This window comes from Muntiacus reevesi, chromosome 2, assembly GCF_963930625.1.
Source record: "Muntiacus reevesi chromosome 2, mMunRee1.1, whole genome shotgun sequence".
Lineage (NCBI taxonomy): Eukaryota > Metazoa > Chordata > Mammalia > Artiodactyla > Cervidae > Muntiacus > Muntiacus reevesi.
In genome coordinates this window covers 27,223,486-27,241,534 of record NC_089250.1, presented here as the reverse complement: position 1 = coordinate 27,241,534, position 18,049 = coordinate 27,223,486, and the positions used below count along the sequence as shown (strand labels likewise).

At 42.6% G+C, this 18,049-nt stretch overlaps 1 protein-coding gene across 5 annotated transcripts in view; it reads right to left on the bottom strand.

Annotated features, from left to right (window-relative positions):
- The window catches only part of OPTN (optineurin), a 40,245-nt gene that overhangs the window by 21,860 nt on the left and 336 nt on the right, over positions 1-18,049 (bottom strand). For all 5 annotated transcript variants that reach the window (XR_010661425.1, XR_010661424.1, XM_065921114.1 and 2 more), the window contains exons 2-6: positions 11,569-11,745; positions 10,492-10,694; positions 6,331-6,513; positions 4,009-4,082; positions 2,060-2,194 (exon numbers count right to left, since the gene is read on the bottom strand). Coding sequence is in view for 3 of the 5 variants with exons in the window: in XM_065921114.1 (XP_065777186.1) it covers positions 2,060-2,194; positions 4,009-4,082; positions 6,331-6,513; positions 10,492-10,694; positions 11,569-11,734 (761 nt within the window). In the remaining 2 variants the exon portion in view is untranslated. The remainder of the gene's footprint in view (positions 1-2,059; positions 2,195-4,008; positions 4,083-6,330; positions 6,514-10,491; positions 10,695-11,568; positions 11,746-18,049) is intronic.

Here is an 18,049-nt window from a genome sequence, read left to right as displayed (position 1 = left end):
CAACAAATGGTGTCAGGACAACCAGGTATCCACAGACACAAGAATGAAGTTGGACCTTCACCTTACACCATGCACAAAAATGCACTCTCAACATAGATCAGAGACTTAAATGTAAGAGCTAAAACTATAAAACAATTAGGAGAAAACACAGGAGTGAATCTTTGTGGGTTAGGCAGTGGTTTCTTAGCTATAACACCAAAAGCAGAAGTGACCCAAAAACCAAACAGATAAATTGGACTAGAGCAAAATAAAAAAGAATTTTGTGCTGCAAATGATACCATCAAAGAAATGAAAAGATAATTCACAGAATGGGAGAGAACATTTACAAATCATATACCTCACGTCATTCAATAATTAAAAGACAACCCAAACTTTTTAATGGGCAAAGAAGAAGATACACATATGGCCAACATGTGTATTCATCACTGAGGAAACAGAACCACAATCACAGTGAGATACCACTTCACATCCACAAGGATGGACATAATCAAAAAGACAAATAGCGAGTGTTGGTGTGGATGCTGGTGAGAATGTAAAATGGTGCAGCCACTGTGGAAAACAGTTTGGTTGTTTCTTAAAATATTAGACAGAGAGTAACCATGTGACCCAACAATTTAACTCCTAGGTATATACCCAGCGAATTAAAAAACTATGCCCACACAAAAACCTGTGCCTGAATGTAGAGAGCAAATATTATTCATAATAGGCAAAAAGTGGAAACAACCCAAATGTTCATTAAATGATGAACAGATAAACAAAATGCTGTCTAGTCACACCATAGAATATTATTCAGCAACAAAAATGAATGAGGATTGACAAATGCTATACCATGAATGAGCTTTGAAAACATTATGCTAAATAAAATAAGCCGGTCACAAAAGACCACATGTTGCATGATTCGACTTGTATGAAGAGTCCAGAAAAGGTATGTCTATGGAGACAGAAAAGTAGATTACCAGGAGGAAAGAGGAATGAGTGCTAACAAGTACTGGGTTTCTTATTGGGGGAAAAAAATGTTCTAAAATTATAATGTGGTAAAAGCTACATAACTCTGTGACTATTCTAAAAAAAAAATTAAAATGTACACTTTAAATGGATGAATTTTATGGCATCTTAATTACATTTCAATAAAGCTTATTTAACTTTTATGCAGAATACATCATGAGAAACGCTGGGCTGGAAGAAGCACAAGTTGGAATCAAGATTGCCAGGAGAAATAGCAATAACCTCAGATATGCAGATGACACCACCATTGTGGCAGAAAGTGAAGAGGAACCAAAGAGCCTCTTGATGAAAGTGAAAAAGGAGAGTGAAAAAGTTGGCTTAAAGCTCAACATTCAGCAAACTAAGATCATGGCATCTGGTCCCATCACTTCATGGGAAATAGATGGGGAAACAGTGGCCAACTTTATTTTTTTGGGCTCCAAAATCACTGCAGATGGTGATTGCAGCCATGAAATTAAAAGACGCTTACTCCTTGGAAGGAAAGTTATGACCAACCTAGACAGCATATTAAAAAGCAGACACATTACTTTGCCAACAAAGGTCTGTCTAGTCAAGGCTATGGTTTTTCCAGTGGTTGTGTATGGATGTGAGAGTTGGACCATAAGGAAAGCTGAGTGCCGAAGAATTGATGCTTTTGAACTGTGGTGTTGGAGAAGACTCTTGAGAGTCCCTTGGACTGCAAGGAGATCCAACCAGTCCATCGTAAAGGAGATCAGTCCTGGGTGTTTGTTGGAAGGACTGATGCTGAAGCTGAAACTCCAATACTCTGGCCACCTGATGCGAAGAGCTGACTCACTGGAAAAGACTCTGATGTTGGGAAAGATTGAGGGCCGGAAGAGAAGGGGACGACAGAGATGAGATGGTTGGATGGCATCACCGACTCAATGGACATGGGTGTGGGTAGACTCTAGCAGTTGGTGATGGACAGGGAGGCCTGGTGTGCTGCGGTTCATGGGGTCGCAAAGAGTTGGACATGACTGAGTGACTGAGCTGAACTGAACTGAAAGCCATTAAAAAAGCAATGTTTGCATTTTCCGCGTTGCTCATTTCATACCTTTCTTTGGCTTCCTTGAGGGCAATTTCAAGTCTCTCCACCTTCTGGTTTCCTTCCCTTAGACAATGCAGGAGCTGGCTCACAGTTAATTCCTCAAACTCCACATAATTCCTGGTACCTTCTGCAGATTTGCTCCTACATCAGGACAGCAGAAAGGTTTCTGAGAATATGAAATGTTGGGAGTCTAACAATATTACTGGAACTAGTTAAAAGGAACAGCTTTCCAGAATATTCTCCTGTTAATTCTCATTTACAGACCAAGCATAGTTGGCCTGGTGACAACCAGAGCCTGGGTCCTCCATGCTGTCCGGAAAAGGAGTGAGGCTGATGAGTCGGCTCCCCTTACTCTGCACACGCTCACTCCCTCCACGTGGTCACAGTGTCCACAGCACCAGACCCCAGGACGCACAGAGGCAGTGGAGGAGAGGGAGCCCCGGTTTTGGAGCCCTGCTTTCCTAGAGGACTCATCTCCAAGAGGACCACGGTCACACATGTGCTGCCTGTGGTGACAGGCAGTCCACTGGTCTTTCTTCAACTTGACAGAAAACACCACATTCTTAAGTCAGGAGAAGAAAAAGCATTTTTGTTTTTGGTTCTAATAACTAGAGTACAGAAATGTAGGCACTGTTGGTATGTTATTTCTTGACTTCAAACTCAGATTAAATGAAGAGGCAGTTCAATGATGAAGAAAACCACGGCCATCACTGCAGTAACTAAACATTCTGGAAAGCTATACTGATGCTAATAGCAGCTATGCCTTCAGTAACCTACCCAAGTTCACGCATCTAACAAAGAGCCAGGATTCAGGATTTAATCCCAGTTCCCAACACCAAAGCTCAGACTCCAACCACAGAGATCAATCTCTGACTCCTTAAAATACTTTCAAACAAGGTAAAGAAGCTGTTATTAAAACACAGCTGTGTGGTTTAAAAGAAGAAGTGGTATTTACACAGCTATACATGAAGAGGAAGTGGCTTAGAAATTTCGAACACGGCTTTCTTCCTTCCCACCACTTTCAGGAAAGTGTTCTGATATTAAAAAGGCACTATGGGGGGCAGGGGTAGTTATTTCTAATTAAAAAAGGGAGTAACTTTCATTTCTGTCAACTGCCCTGTTTGGTGAAAGAAATCTAATCCTGATTTTTGCCTCATATAAGGGCTTGGCAGCATAACTGAGGAAAAAAAAAACATTTTTATAAGTCCATTCATCAAGTTACAGAAAAGAGATATTAAAAGTCTCTGAAGGAAGAGATGCTTAGGGAAATTTCAGGTAAATCTTAAGCAGATTCATACAGTAGTAACCTGCTTACAGAGGATGAGCTAATAGCACATTCTGGGTCACAGCTACTTGTAAGAGACTCAGGTGCCCAGACCCCCTGCCATCGCCTCCTTAAGGTCCCCCTACTATTTAAGCTTGCTGTCTTCTAGGCACAAGTCTACTGAAGATTCCCCGGGTACAATATCTGGACACTCTGAAAAAACAGCCATAACCCAGAGCAACTACAGTCATTGTTATGGAAGACTATCCTATATTAGCCACTGTGCCTTGTACTCCGGAATGAACAGGGAAGAGAAAAAGGAAACATCGTCCTTATCAGCTGGGCAGCCTAGTCCGGGGCAGACTGCACTCGTAAACACATGAGGAAACATGGGTCTCTTAACTGAGAACCAGCTTGTTTTCACTTCTCACCTGATGGCGATGAAACACCTCTACACAGAGTGGTGAGGGGTTAGCTAGCCTACCAAGGCACCAAACATAGTTTTTATTCTCTACCAGTGGGCTGCAACAATAAATATGAATAGCATTCAAACTAAACATTCTGGAAAGGCCCCAGTGTAAATCAGTAAGTGACTTTTTCAGCCCACCATGTTTGGCCTCTCAGGGGTGAGGAGAAAGTGACAAGACTGCCCAGCGTGCCTGTCTGATAGCCTGACTCTGTCTTCACATACCTGTCAACAGAATGAGTTCTTGGGGGCCCAGGACTTGTCTTAATTTCTTTTGCTGCCACATCTGCTTCGCCCTCCTGTAAAAGCAGAAATGAGAGAGGTTTAACATAGCATGCCTGTAAGACAAATTCTCCAGCAAAAGAGAAAAAGGTGAAAGATCAAGAATTTGGATGACACATAACCCAAGGAATCTACCAAACACAGAAACATGAGATGCTTCAATTCAGTCACTCAAATGGAATGGAAGTTAATCCTTCCCTCAACCTGCAAGCCCCGTCAGGATTATAAATATCCAGATGAAGACGAGAAGGCCGGGCTCCTCTCATTCAGCACAGTCATCCTGACCCCACATACAGGAAAGCTTATCTCGTCTCTCTCTCTAGCTCGTTGGCAGTTCCCTTGTCTACAAGTTAAGGTCACACACAGCTAATGACAATTCCACATACTTTTCCCACACACTCCTTCAAAATGCAAAATGTGGGACTTCCCTGGTGGTCGAGTGGTTAAGAATCTACCTGCCAATGCAGGACACGGGTTCAATCCCTGGTCCAGAAAAATTCCACATGCTGCAGAGCAACTGGGCACATGTACCACAACTCCTGAGCTCACTCACCTACAGCTTGTGTTCCACAACAAGAGAAGCCACTGCAAAGAGAAGAATCGCTCCCACTCGCTGCAACTAGAGAAAGCCTGTGCACAACCACAAAGACCCAGAGCAGCCAGAAATAAATAAATAAATCAGAAAAAATAAAAAAATAAAATGCAAAATGCTAGAACTTGCTGAAGTCACTTGGAAAGAAGACTGTCTTCTGTGGGCAAGGCTCACAAAGTGAAAGGCTGGCTCCCATTGAATTGAAATTCATCTGCTTCTCGGGTCACTTAGGGAACAGGGGGCGCTAAGACCACTTCAATGATTTGAAAGACATTTCTAGTCCAGTGAGCTAGTGGAAAAATACAGAGGTGGTTCTAGATAATTTTGTATGCACACACTGTTCCTAAGTCTTGGGCAATGTTTTTCTGTTCATAGGAGCAAGGCAAGAAAAACATGTTTACACTAGAAATAACTGTCACTCATCAGTGAGGGAGAACATTATGGTAACCATGCACCCCAAAGAAAGAAGCCTCATTTGGAAACTTCTGATACGCTCCTTAGACTTCCTGAATTTTATCAGTTATTTGCAGAAGGTGAAAGTTCTTTGATCAATGTTTTCATAATCTTTGCTCGTGTGCAGAATGAGTGCTCTGACACAGGGTACCTCCTGATTAGGATTTTCTCTTGACTTCAGCCCCTATTGATCTAAAATTTCTGAGGGGTGTGGGTGGCAGGGTTATTAAGAGCCATTTTCCACTTCTGTTCATCTTTAGCACAGCAGATTAATGATAAAGTGAAGAGAGTCATGCTCTGGTGTTTCAGACATATCCAGTAGTTGAGACTTTTGTAAGGTGCACTTTCACCCCGCCTCACCCCCACTTGTCTACATGGAGGGTTTTCTCTTCCAGAGACGCAGTTAAGCTCTCTTCCTGTATCAGATGCGTGCTGTGACACAACTGGGCTGACTGTACAGTGGAGGACTGTACCCTCCTGTGCCTGTCTCCCTCAATCTGTATTCCATTTTTTTTTTTCTAGTAGCAAAGAAGGAGGTTTCCCTTCTAGCAGGACTGCCCACACACCAGCTACCCGCCGACACATGCTTCCCATCAGAACAGGCCAGCCTGTGCTGCCTTGCCCAGCTCGCTTCAATTGAGGCTGCACATAAAAGCCAGTAAGATAATGCTGGCTTCAGAATCTGCCCTCGGCACTTCCCTAGCAGCTGCTCTTGGAGCGGAGGGAGAAGCCCGGGTATTCCCTGGGGCTACACCCAGAGCACCTCTGCTCCTGCTTTTCTCCACTTTTTATTTTTAATATGCCTACGTTCCTCATAGGACTTTGTCTGAAAAGAGGATTCTATGATTAGTAAGTGGCGAGCCTTTTGATTTTACTGCATCTGATCATGATTCTGCTTACCTAAGTGAAATGCTGAACACAGCTTTGAAACCTGGGCTGAACAAGTTTATACTTTTTTTTTTTCCTTTTTAGGTCAGATAAATTATTCAGAATGTACTGGGGGAAAAAAAGGACTATCTCTCCAGTCATAAAAGGTAATCAGTATTTTCCATTTCAGCTGTGATAGCCACAAGCATGATGTTTTATATTTATGCTGACCACGCTGAAACTCCCCCACTGTTTGGCTTTCCCATGTTGAAAGGAAGCGGCGATATTTCTAGCAGTTGTCCAGGTGAGGTTTTATAACTTGCTTAAGACAAAACCAAAACTAACACACTTACAGCCATCCTGATTTCAACAAAGGAGTCTTCGGAGGAGCCGCTTGAATTCAGCTTGAGTTGCAATTCAGACACGATGCCCAGAAGATCTGCCTTTTCAGCCTGGAGGCGTGCCACCTGGGTCTTCAGCTGTTCCACTTCTTGTTCCACTTCTGCCTTGGGGATCTTGGGGTCCCCAGTGATGTCCTGGAAACAATGTGGAGCAAAGTGAACGAATGACTCAAGCCAAGAACTCTGCCATCAAACTCAAGTGCCTCTATACCTCCTGGTAAGAGAGCTGTGCTTCACAGTAGGCGATTCTAGCTTTTCCTCGGCAATTTATTTTGATATACCATTTAAAAAGGAAAAATTTACTTTGTCGTGTGCAAATAATATGAAGTTAAAATAAACTCATGACAAGCAAGGTTTTCTCAACATGCTGAAAGAAATAACCTGATTATCATGAAAATAACCAACCAGACTTTGGCAATGGTTGACTAGTAAACTACAGCCCCAAATCCCAGAAAATAAGGATAAGGAACTGCCACAACTCAACCTCTTCCTTTTTTTTTTTTTTCCCTCCTTCCACCCCCTCTCTTCTCATTCTTGTCATTTCTGCCTACAACCAAAGCATCAAGGGCATGACAGTATGGTGATGGCAAAACACAATGAAAGGTCCAAAATCCTCCCAGCCGTGTAGGTTGGTTGTGACAATATTCTATGCTGGTGTTTTAAGGTTGCTAAAGGTAAATCTGGTGAGAAATAAGAAAACTGAAAATTCAGAGGCTGGTACCAAGGGTGGAAAATTAATTTTGGCCTCTACAAACATTAACGGGCTTCCCTTGATAAACTAATAAACATTAATATTTTCCTAATGTCGAGTACCTGTTGTGTTCATCCTGTTGCAATTGCCACATATGACAAAGTCATAAAAGAAAGAGCTTGCTAACATGTGGTGTTTTTACTCGGGAGAAGGGAGAACAGACTCTAGTCCACACTCTGCTAATCAGAGCGTGTGTTGCCTTGAACAGATTCCCTTAACGTCTTGGTTTCAGTTTTCTCGGATCAGAAAGACTTGGTATCATGCTGTCTCTGTGGCCTCATCTAGCTGTAACCTTGGCCTCCTGATTTCTTCCCTCACGGCTCTTATAAACATGGTACCACCAGAAATATGTATACTAGAGGATTACCAGAGGACTGCAACATTGAAAATTCAACCCCTTCCCCTGCTCCCCGCTCCACAAACACCCTCTGACAGATTTTGTAAGAAATGGTAAACAGGCCCAAAGGCTCATAGTAGAACCAAAAAATAATCAGAAAGGCATGTGTATGGACCATAAACCAGCTGGTCTGTGAAGTGTTAAGAGAGTGAGAGGTAGGTAGTAACTGGCACATGGAAAAGCCCATCACACCAGTGGAATCATGCTCTGCCTTCTTCTGGACCATCCCCTTGCCAGGAAACTCTCATAGGCTTTAGGAAAAAGCAACTCATAAAACTGAAGAGTTAGGTCTGCAAGGAAAAGCTCAAAGTTTGTACAGTCTCTCCTGCTAATGATTCAGACCACAGAAATGTATATTTAAAGGCATAAAAATGAAAAAAAGGAAAGGTACCGCCTAGTTGGAACCAGAAAGCAAGCAGGCAAGGGGAAGACTATGCCCTGTGAGAAACCTTCACATCCACCCTCTTGACCGTCCTGAGGACACTGAGTGGAATGGAGAGAAGTCCATTCCTTCCACATCTTTCCACAAAGGAAGGAAATAGAGTTTTAAACAAGTGCCTGAGGACCAGGGATATAAGGCCATGACTCTTGAGTCTCAGAAGTCAGGTTAATTTTCTTTTTCGCAATTGTGTGGATCTCTTCTTTATCCTCGGGCTTCCCTGGTGGTCAGACAGTAAAAAATCTGCCTGCAATGCAGAAGATCCGTATTTGATTGATGGGTCAGGAAGATCCCCTGGAGAAGGGAATGGCAACCCACTCCAGTATTCTTGGGTGGAGAATCCCATGGAGCCTGGGCAGACAGAGCAGCTTACAGTGCATGGGGTTGCAAAGAGTCGGATACTACTGAATGACTAACACTTAATTATCCTTGGGAAATTATGGATCTGCAAAACACCTTGTGAGGTGACACTTAAAACTTCTCTTCATTTCACTGTTTAGGCTCTGTCCATCATCTTCCTGGATGAAACTACCAGGGTTTGTTCTCTGGGGTCTCAAGCCCAACTAAATTATTTCTATCTTTCATCACTTTTTGAGCACTTAGCATTGATTAGCCTTTGGGAAACAATTTCCCTTTTTCTGTGCTTCTATTGTCTTGGAAATGTGCCCAGGCTGATATGTCATTTTATAATACAAAACAAGTCTAATGACCTTTGCCTGGCAATTTGTAGTTAAAAGTCAAAAAGGATTCTTTAGACATATGTATACCTATGGTGGCTTCCAAGGTGGCACTAGTGATAAAGAACCTGGCTGTCAATGCAGGAGATGTAAAAGATGTGGGTTCAACCCCTGGGGAAGATCCTCTGGAGAGGGAAATAGCAACCCACTCCAGTACTCTTGCCTAAAGAATCCCATGGACAGAGGAGTCTGGCGAGCTACAGTCCATAGGGTCGCAAAGAGTCAGACAGAACTGAAGTGACTTCAGTTCAATTCAGTCACTCAGTCGTGTCCGACTCTTTGCGACCCCATGGACTGCAGCACGCCAGGCTTCCCTGTCCATCACCAAGTCCCTGAGCTTGCTCAAACTCATGGCCATCGAGTCGGTGACTTACCACCGCACAAACCTATGGCTGATTCATACTGATGTTATGTCAGAAACTAACACAAATTGTAAAGCAATTATCCTTTAATTAAAAATAAATAAAAGAAAAAAAAAAGGATTCTTTAGAGATCACCACGATGTCTGTGAAAAGTGAAGTTGATTAGTCATTTCCGACTCTTTGTGACCACAGGGACTATAGCCTACCAGGCTCCTCTGCCCATGGGATTCTCCAGGCAAGAATACTGGAGTGGGTTGCCATTTCCTTCTCCAGCGGATCTTCCCGACCCAGGGATAGAACCCGGGTCTCCCACATTGCAGGCAGGTGCTTTACCCTCTGAGCCACCAGGTCTGTAATTCAGTGAAATCAGGACAGAATCAGTCATACCTCAGCCTCACCCTGAAGGTTGGAGGGCAGGTCTCAGTGGAAACTCCTTGCTCCTTCCCTGTGCCTCACAGAACATGGGGGGCAACCCTGATGGCTGGAGGGGGTCGGGGGGGGGGTGCCTGCAGAAGCAGCAGCAAAGGCAGGTCAACATGAGTGAGTGAGAGGCCTTGAGAGCTTCAGTAAATCAGGAAGATGAGAGGCTAAATTAAAAACAGACAAACACACACCTCAAGTGGTCCATGAAACAAAAATTAAAAGAGGTGGGGGACAGGTGGGGGCTGGAAGGCACAGCTTGCGGAGAAAAAACTGATGACCAAGGGTTTTGAAAAATCCTCAGTGTCTCTTTTTCCCAAGGACTCATTTCTGAGTTCTGCCTATAGTTTGCTTCAACAGATCCTCTATACTGAAAGAAGCTGTCCAGAGCTCCAGCTTCCAATCTCAACTTCTTTCAATACTGGGGCCTTTCTGGAAAACCTACAGGACTTTTCATTCACATCTTCGATACCCGTTCTCAAGGGTATCAAAGCACATTTCTCAGGTTCTTTGAGTTAGTGGAAATGTGGCAACCTTACAGCCTCATATCACACGATATAATATCTGTCAAACCATTTTTCAAAAGTAAATGTAAAACACAAAGTGAGGAATCTACTGTAGATGGAGAGAAAGGATAAGGTCAATAAGTGAAAATTCTGAGAGATAGATTTTAAAAATGTAATTCTATATCAAGGACTAAAGACCAACATTTAAATGGTTCTAGGCAGAGGTCTTTCTGTACCATCTATAATGAATACAAAATATTGATTTATAACCATAACACTCTTTTGACTATAATCAATAAGGTCAAAGTTTGACCCATTTCTTTCCTTCACCAGAGATTACACATGACCCTTAAAATTGCAACCAATCTTCTCATCACTATTCTTCCAAGATAATGCAAGCATCTAGCTGGAACTGGGAAAGTTTTGATCTTGAAGTCTAGACAAGTAACATCCCACTACAAATATGAGCATAATAAAATTACAACTGATCAGTCCACTCACCTCAAATGCCCTTTCAGTTTTCCCTGTTAATTTTCCAAGTTCTTGCTTCAGTTTTTCATTTTCAAGGCTCAGTGCCGTTAAGCGCTCTTTGGCTTCTTTGCTCTGAGTCTCAAAATAAAGGCGTTCTTCCTTCTGCTTCTCTGTCCAAGCTGAAAGCTCCTCAAATCGCCCTTTCATAGCTTGATTGTTTAGCTTCATGGCTTCTGCATGGGATTCAGACAGAGAGGTCAAAACACCAGGGGACTGGACTTGGGATCATGAAGAGACCCTTCCCATAGATCACCTCACCACGTAGCTCTGAACATCAAAATGCCAGGCTTGGCCTGAGCTCCAGGGTCAGCTGGAAAGACTACATAGCAAAATGAGTAGTTTCTGCTTTCAAATAGGACTACAAGGTCTAATGTCACTGACTGCCCTCAAGACTCTCAAGAAAATAAAATTGATTTTATTGATTTAACAAAATGTCTATTAATAACTAGCTAGACTGAGGTCCATTACTCCTGGATTCCAATACTGGTTCTGCCAAAAGCCATGGCTAGAGATATTAGAATCCTTTCTCTTAAGGTAATATTTAGGACTAACTCTGTAATAATAGCAGGCTTTTTATTTTTCCTTTTAAACTTAGGGCTAAATGTCATTCTGCCATTTCCCAGGGATACATAATTTTATTCTTACCTGTATCCAAAAGTAAACAATGGGAACAGCTTTAGCCTTGCTGTTGTTTAGTCACTAAGTCGTGTCCAATTCTTTTGTGACTCCAAGGACTATAGCCCACCAGGCTTCTCTGTCCATGGGATTCTCCAGGCAAGAATACTGGAGTGGGTTGCTATTCCCTTCTCCAGGGGATCGTGCTGACCCAGGGATCAAACCCACATCTCCCGCGCTGGCAGGTGGATTCTTTACCACTGAGCCGCCCGGGAAGCAGTTTTAGTCTGACTAAGAGCTAGTCGTGTGCTCTCTCTCTCTCCCCAAGGAACCAAGTGCAAAGAAAGGGATTCACCTACAAGCTATTACCAAGGGATTGTGTTCCCAAAGGCCATGGGTGAATGGAGAAACATGGGGCTGGGTGTTGCTTACCTTTCAACTGATGGTTCTCGATTAGAAGCTCTCTCATCTGCTGCAGCAGCTCGTGTGGGGTGAACGTGTCCAGGTTTGGGTGAGCCAGATTGGGGGGTCCATTTCCTGTGGTTTCGTTGGGGCTGTCCCCCTTCTCAGTCAGGCAGTTAAGCGGTTGGTGGGACATGGCAGCTGTTCCTACGGAAAAGTCACAAACTGAAAATATAACCATCTCCCATCACACTGGGTCCCCAGGAGTTCACAAACCCATATGCAAGTCCTAAGAAGTATTCTAGAAGGGGCTGACTTTCTTTCCCATTACATTTTGAACAATCTTAATTCTTTCTTTCAAACAAGAAAGATACATCCTTGCTTCAGTCTGTAAGTAGGTGTCTGTGTATAAAGGGGTACAGTGAGGAGCTGGGGGTGGAGGAGGAAGAGATGGGAATGATATCAAGATGGTAAGAAATCCTAATGTGAGGCGTTCAAGAGGGTTTTTGTATGTATTTGTAGATGTGGACAAAGTATTATTAAATTGATTTTTTCCCAGAAAAATGTTTTAAGCTCAAATCTCCATATTTCGGGTGAACTATATGGTATGTGAATTATATCTCAATAATTAACTGTTAAAGAATCTCCATATTTTATTTCTTAAATTTTTGGCTAAGAGGAAGGGGAGAAGTAACATATTTCAGATAATTACTATGTGCTTAATCATCACACCAGAGTGTCAAGTTCTAATCCTCACTAAAACTCAACTAGATGGGTATTTCCTGGATGACAGAGCTGAATTCACAGAGCTCATCCAAGGTCACTTAATGAGAGGCATAATCGAGCATTAAGGATGATTCTAAAACCCAGCCCTGTCATACAATGAAGGTAGCACTGAGTGTCTAGGCTTTCATAGTTTACTTTTAGAAGCCCACTAAAAAGACTAAGAAAACCTTGCTTAGTTCTTGCATATTCTGAGACTATTTTAAGCATATAATTTGTAAAGGGGTCACTGTGGCCACAAATACAATGCAGGGTTAGTTGCTCAGTAGTGTCTGACTCTCTGTGACCCCAGGGACTGTAACCTGCCAGGCTCCTCTGTCCATGTGATTCTCCAGGCAAGACTAATGGAGTGTGTATGCCCTTCCCATAAATAAGATAGATGGTTTATCCCAACTGTATTTCTGTATGGCCTACCACCTCAGCAGGCACAGAAATCAAAGACTGTGGGCAAACACTTTCTTTTCCACATTTCACAAAGATGATTCGTCCTTTCATGAGGCACTGCAGGGTCACTGGAAGCTGACGGGAGAGAAGTACTCTCTCATCTAGCGCTGTATCATGACCTCTGGGTGTGGGCTCTAGATGAGCGTGGAAGGCTGCCCCATTCAACTTACCCAAAGTTCAGATTCTACTTCATCCCTCCATCTTGCACTACCAGCAATCCTAAACAAATAACTAAGGCTTCCAGAAGGCTTTTTTCCCCTACTTCTTAGCAATGAATTACTTACAAACAGGTTACTACTAACTTACATTTTCACTGTGTCCCAAGAACCACATCCCTATAAGTAGCTCCCACACGTGCCAAAGGAACCTGGCACTGCTGGCAGGCGGGTCAAGTATAAACGACTGTGTCTCTAAGAGACTACCAGGGACACTTTGGTTATGGTTTTTGTTAAGTTCCTCAATGTGTGAGGGGAGAAGCTGGGGAAAGTACCAGCTATGAGTGCTCGCACGTGAATGCAACAAACCCTCGGAGCGCAGAGCACTGCTTCTTCCCCACTCTGGCAGGATGCAACTCCTGGGCTCTCTGGAGCCTTCCCAGAACTGAGAGTCTGGTGACCTGCTCTTGGTCTAAAGGCACCTATAGGACTAGAGATCCCTGTAGGATTAGAGACGGTGCTGCTACTGAGGGGAGAGCGGCCCTGGCACTGGTGGCCTGCTGACTTCTCTAGAGCAGCCAGCACAGGAAAGGCATCCTTGGAATTCTTTAATGAAGATGGCGATTCTATGAAGTGTTAAACACGGATAAAGCATTCTGAGTCTTTTGAAAGCAGCTGTGTTTTCAAACGATATCCTGATTTATTTAGAAAGAGGTACACTGCCGAAGTGTGCTGTCTCTTGGCATGAGGTGACCAGAAGAGACTGCTTTTGTTTTCCCCAATAAAATTATTTGGGTTATTTTGCATAAAATAATTTGGATGATAATAATTTGGAAAAGGCCAGTTTCTGGCTTTCCATAAAACTCACTTTTTCACAGAACTATGCTGGAGCTGAAATTTCATAAAAATGGGTTTTTACTAAATAAAAAGTGCTCTTATCTATTTTGCAGAGAATTCTAAATACCTGACAAAGAAAAAATCCTTGTAACATGTTTTATTCACTTGTCAATATTAAATTTCCTCAAGTTTTCAAGGGTTAGACTATACTTTTCAAAAGTAAAAGGAAACATTTAACAGATTCTTTTTAAAAAGTATCTAAAGCAGAGGGAAAGATGAGGAGGGGAGGGGATGGATGAAGAGAAGGGAGGAGAAAGGAGGGAAGGGGAGGGGAAGAGGTACCATTCCTTTTCATCCTTGACTTTTTGTTTTATCTCCACCAAGACTTGAGGCACAACCATAACAGTCAAAACCAGTTCTACTTACCAACTTTCTGGTTGCCCAGGTTTTAATAGGGCATGGGGGGGAAAAAAAAGCAGGGTTATAATAAGGGAGACAATACAAAAATAAACTGGAAGACACTAAGCAGATGTGTGACCTTGAGAAGACCTCCTGTGATGATTTACTGACTTGTCTAGCAAACGATGATCATTATGGTTGCTTTTAGTTCAAAAGAGCTATAAAAAGTATTCTTAAGGTTCTATCAAGATCATGGTCTAGTTCCCACTATCCAACACATATATCCCAGTACCCTCATGGCCATGCCGCCCTCTCTCACTAACACAAATGCCTGTCCCAATTATAGTGAATTCTTTGTTATGTGGCATTGCTAGAAAAAAATTATTCACTGCATTGTCTCTAGCACCTAGAACATTCCCAGAAATATATCCATCATAGCAATAAGAAGTTAGCATAAATGCCAAAGATAAGCATATAAATACTGTAACCAAACTTTTGCTAAAAGCAATTTAATTGATTTTTGGTGACTCAAAGTGCATTTTATGATTTTAAATATTTGGGGGCCATCATTACAAGCTATCACAATATAGTGTATATACGAGATGTCTCCTGGTAAAATGTCAGTTAGAATGCCAGTTAGAAAAGCTGAATTCTCTAAATGTTTAGCATCCCCTTGAACTACTTTCAGTTGAGAAAATGCAATAGGTTATAAATCCTTGCACACATACATCCTCAAAGGTTATAGAAACTGGACCTAAGCCATTTACTGCAAGGTTCTGCCTGTTTAGTAACTGAATTTCTCATAAAAACCCAACCAGTCTGAATCAGAAATGCATCATTTCTAGGCAGAAGGGTGATTTAATAATTTAGCATGGATATGTCAAGATTTCACCAATGAGGAAGAATGGGAACTACCTGGAAGGTGGAAATCAAAAGCATAATCTCTAGATTTTATTGCCAGATTTGCTATCTGAATTCCTGATTATAATAATCCTTCTTAATTTCAGAGGTCAAGTAATTATAGCAGTGACTTGGCTTTGTAGGCATGAGCTTGAACTTCATTCCTGAGTTGGTCTTAAAAATGGCCCAGTCCAACTTATTTGATGCAAGAATGTCCTGCTGGTTTCCATGGCAGATGGGCATATAGACCAGGCTTGAATGACTTCAATGACAGAAAAAAATGGGCACATGACTTTAGCAGGCAACTGCCCATTCTATTCCCGGATGGCTGTGACTGCCAGAAAGTCATTTTGTTTCCAACAGAAATCTGCCTTATACTGACTTCCACCCACTGGACATCGGACCATCAAGAATAGCACAGAATAAACCCATGCCCTTACCCTGGTGTGGCTGATTCTCTGAATTTGCTAAATACTCACAGGTTCACCCCTCACATGCAAAAATTAGTTTTAAACAGTGAAAACCTATTTCCTGACCATAGAGAATAGTTGGCTATTGGAAAATTCTGGCTTGGCTTTTCAAGGGGATTGAGTAACATTCCAAGATTGCACCAATAAAATTCATCACAATCCTGGAAAAAGAACTCAAAGTACACATCCTATTAAGGGGCAAAAGAGGCCTTACCTTTTATGCAAGAAATAGTAGTCTGACTTTTGGACATACAGAAAATGGAAAAAGACTTAGCCTCATCTCCCAGGGCAGGAGCTATACTTGATGACTCCTATTTCCTCTTCCCGTGAGTCTAAAGGGTCACCCAGTCCTGTCACTTCCACTTCCTCTCTATCTCCACCAGCTTAGGTCAGGTCCTTCTTGTCTTATCTGGCCTACAGCAATGTTGTCCTCCACAGAGGAAAGGACTTTTGTCTGTTCTGTTCACTGCACTGTTTCTAGCACCTAGAACATTCCCAGAAATATATGGGGGTTCAACAAATAGATGCTGAATGAATTTGCATAGCATCCTCCATGGTCTGACTCATCTCTTTCCATTGCAGCCCCACTACCTCCATGGTTTCTTCCCTAACACAAGAGCATCCTCCTACTTCCACCCTTCCCATACAGACAGAGCTTCAGCTCCCGAGCAAAACAAACACGGCCTTTCAGACTCTGGCCCCCACTTACCCACCAGTACCATCTCCTGTCACCAACACCACTCATGCCTGCGGCACACTAACGAGTTCACAGTTCCATGCCTTTTCCTTTTCTATCCCTTCTCAAGATGCCTAGACTTGCTGTTACCCTGGCAAACGTCTACTGGACAGTTTAACATCTAGCTCAAATAGATATCTTATGTAAAAAGACCTGCGCTTTCCTCTGAGTACCCGGTAGTGCTTTACATATTTCAGTCACTTGGTTCTTTTATGCAAAGTACTGTATTATCCCATGCCAGTCAACTTTCCCATCAAACCGAAGTCGAGGTGTTTATTTTATTTTTCCTAGAGACTGGTACACTGACAGCAGACTCTCACTAAACATTTGTTGAAATCAAATGAAACTATCAAGTGTTACGAGGTAAAAGCCTTACACTTGTAAAACACTTTCTGCTCAGTAGGCAACAAATCCAACATAACTAGTATTACGAGTTTTTCTACAGTTTTACAATGGCACTCATTTCCAGATTCTTGAACTAAACTTATTTTGAAAATCAGTACTATTTAAAAAATATCACTACAAAGGTATCTGGGTGTCATTTCATAACACATATTTCATCACTCAACCCACATATACACATGTCAAAATGAAAAGAAAACTTATTTTCTGAGTGAAACAGATTTTATTTAAAACACAGTTTAATTTCCCTCTTTTCCTTTGAATTTACTATTCCATAAATCCCAAAGAACATACCAAACACTCCAAGACTTTATAAAATTCAGAAAGAGTGAGGCTTGGAGAAGAGAAGACTTCTGTGCCTCTACTTAAGGTGGGGGATCGCATGGGAAGGTAAAACATTGCCCAGTTCCTTTCAAAAATAAAGTCTGATTTTTTTTTTTTTTTTTTTTTTTGGTGTTCAGTCAGAGTACACAGCATACTATGCAACTTGTGGTCAGTTACCAAAAAATAAAAAAATACTACACCTGGCCAGTCCCCTCCCAAACTGGGCCTATCTTGGGGTGGGGGGAGGTGGCCAGGGTCTTCTTGCTCTTCTCTCCTGGCAAGGAGGAAGCATGAGAGGTTCTTCCGTTAATAATTGCTGTTGTTTAGGATTTCCCAGGCAAGGATACTGGAGTGGGTTGCCATTCCCTTCTCCAGAAACCTGCATCTCCTGCACTGCAGGAGATTCTTTACCAGGGAGCCACCAGGGAAACCCATTGTTAATAGCGCCGCTTGCTTAACCAGATTGATCCTAGGCTTTTGATGTTCAAAGTTTCGGTTTCCCACTTCACCCTTAAGCAGTTCTGTGGCACATAATTTCCAACAACAGTTTTTCTGGTGGAGGGAGGAGCCTAGCTGGAGCCTGAGTTACATTTTCTTTTAGTGATGCTTACTGCCTACAGCTTACACAACAGAAACAACCCCTCTGGGGTTCTCGCCTCAGCAAATATTCATATTCTCTACGTATGTATCTATACCTACCCACACAAACACACACACAAGCTCCCCCAGACACAACGGTTTATGAAGATTCCTTTCAGCTGTTCAGTAATCCCATCGCCTTAGAGAGCGGCCACTGGCTCTTTAGTGTACTGGGTCGTCTCGTGGAGCTAGTTTTTACGTCTTTCGAAGGTGTGTCCTTAACCCCTCCTCTTATAATGAGGAACTGGCTGTATAATCATCCCCAATCTGCGGAAGGATGTCACCCTTAAACCACCTTCATGACCTACAGAGGAAGTCACCTGCGGCCACTCTGGCGGGTAAAAAAGGGGGAAGGGCGCTTTGGGATGGACGCCCCTGCTGCCCTGTGGCACCAGGTCAGGATCGCCAGGGCCTGGAAACCC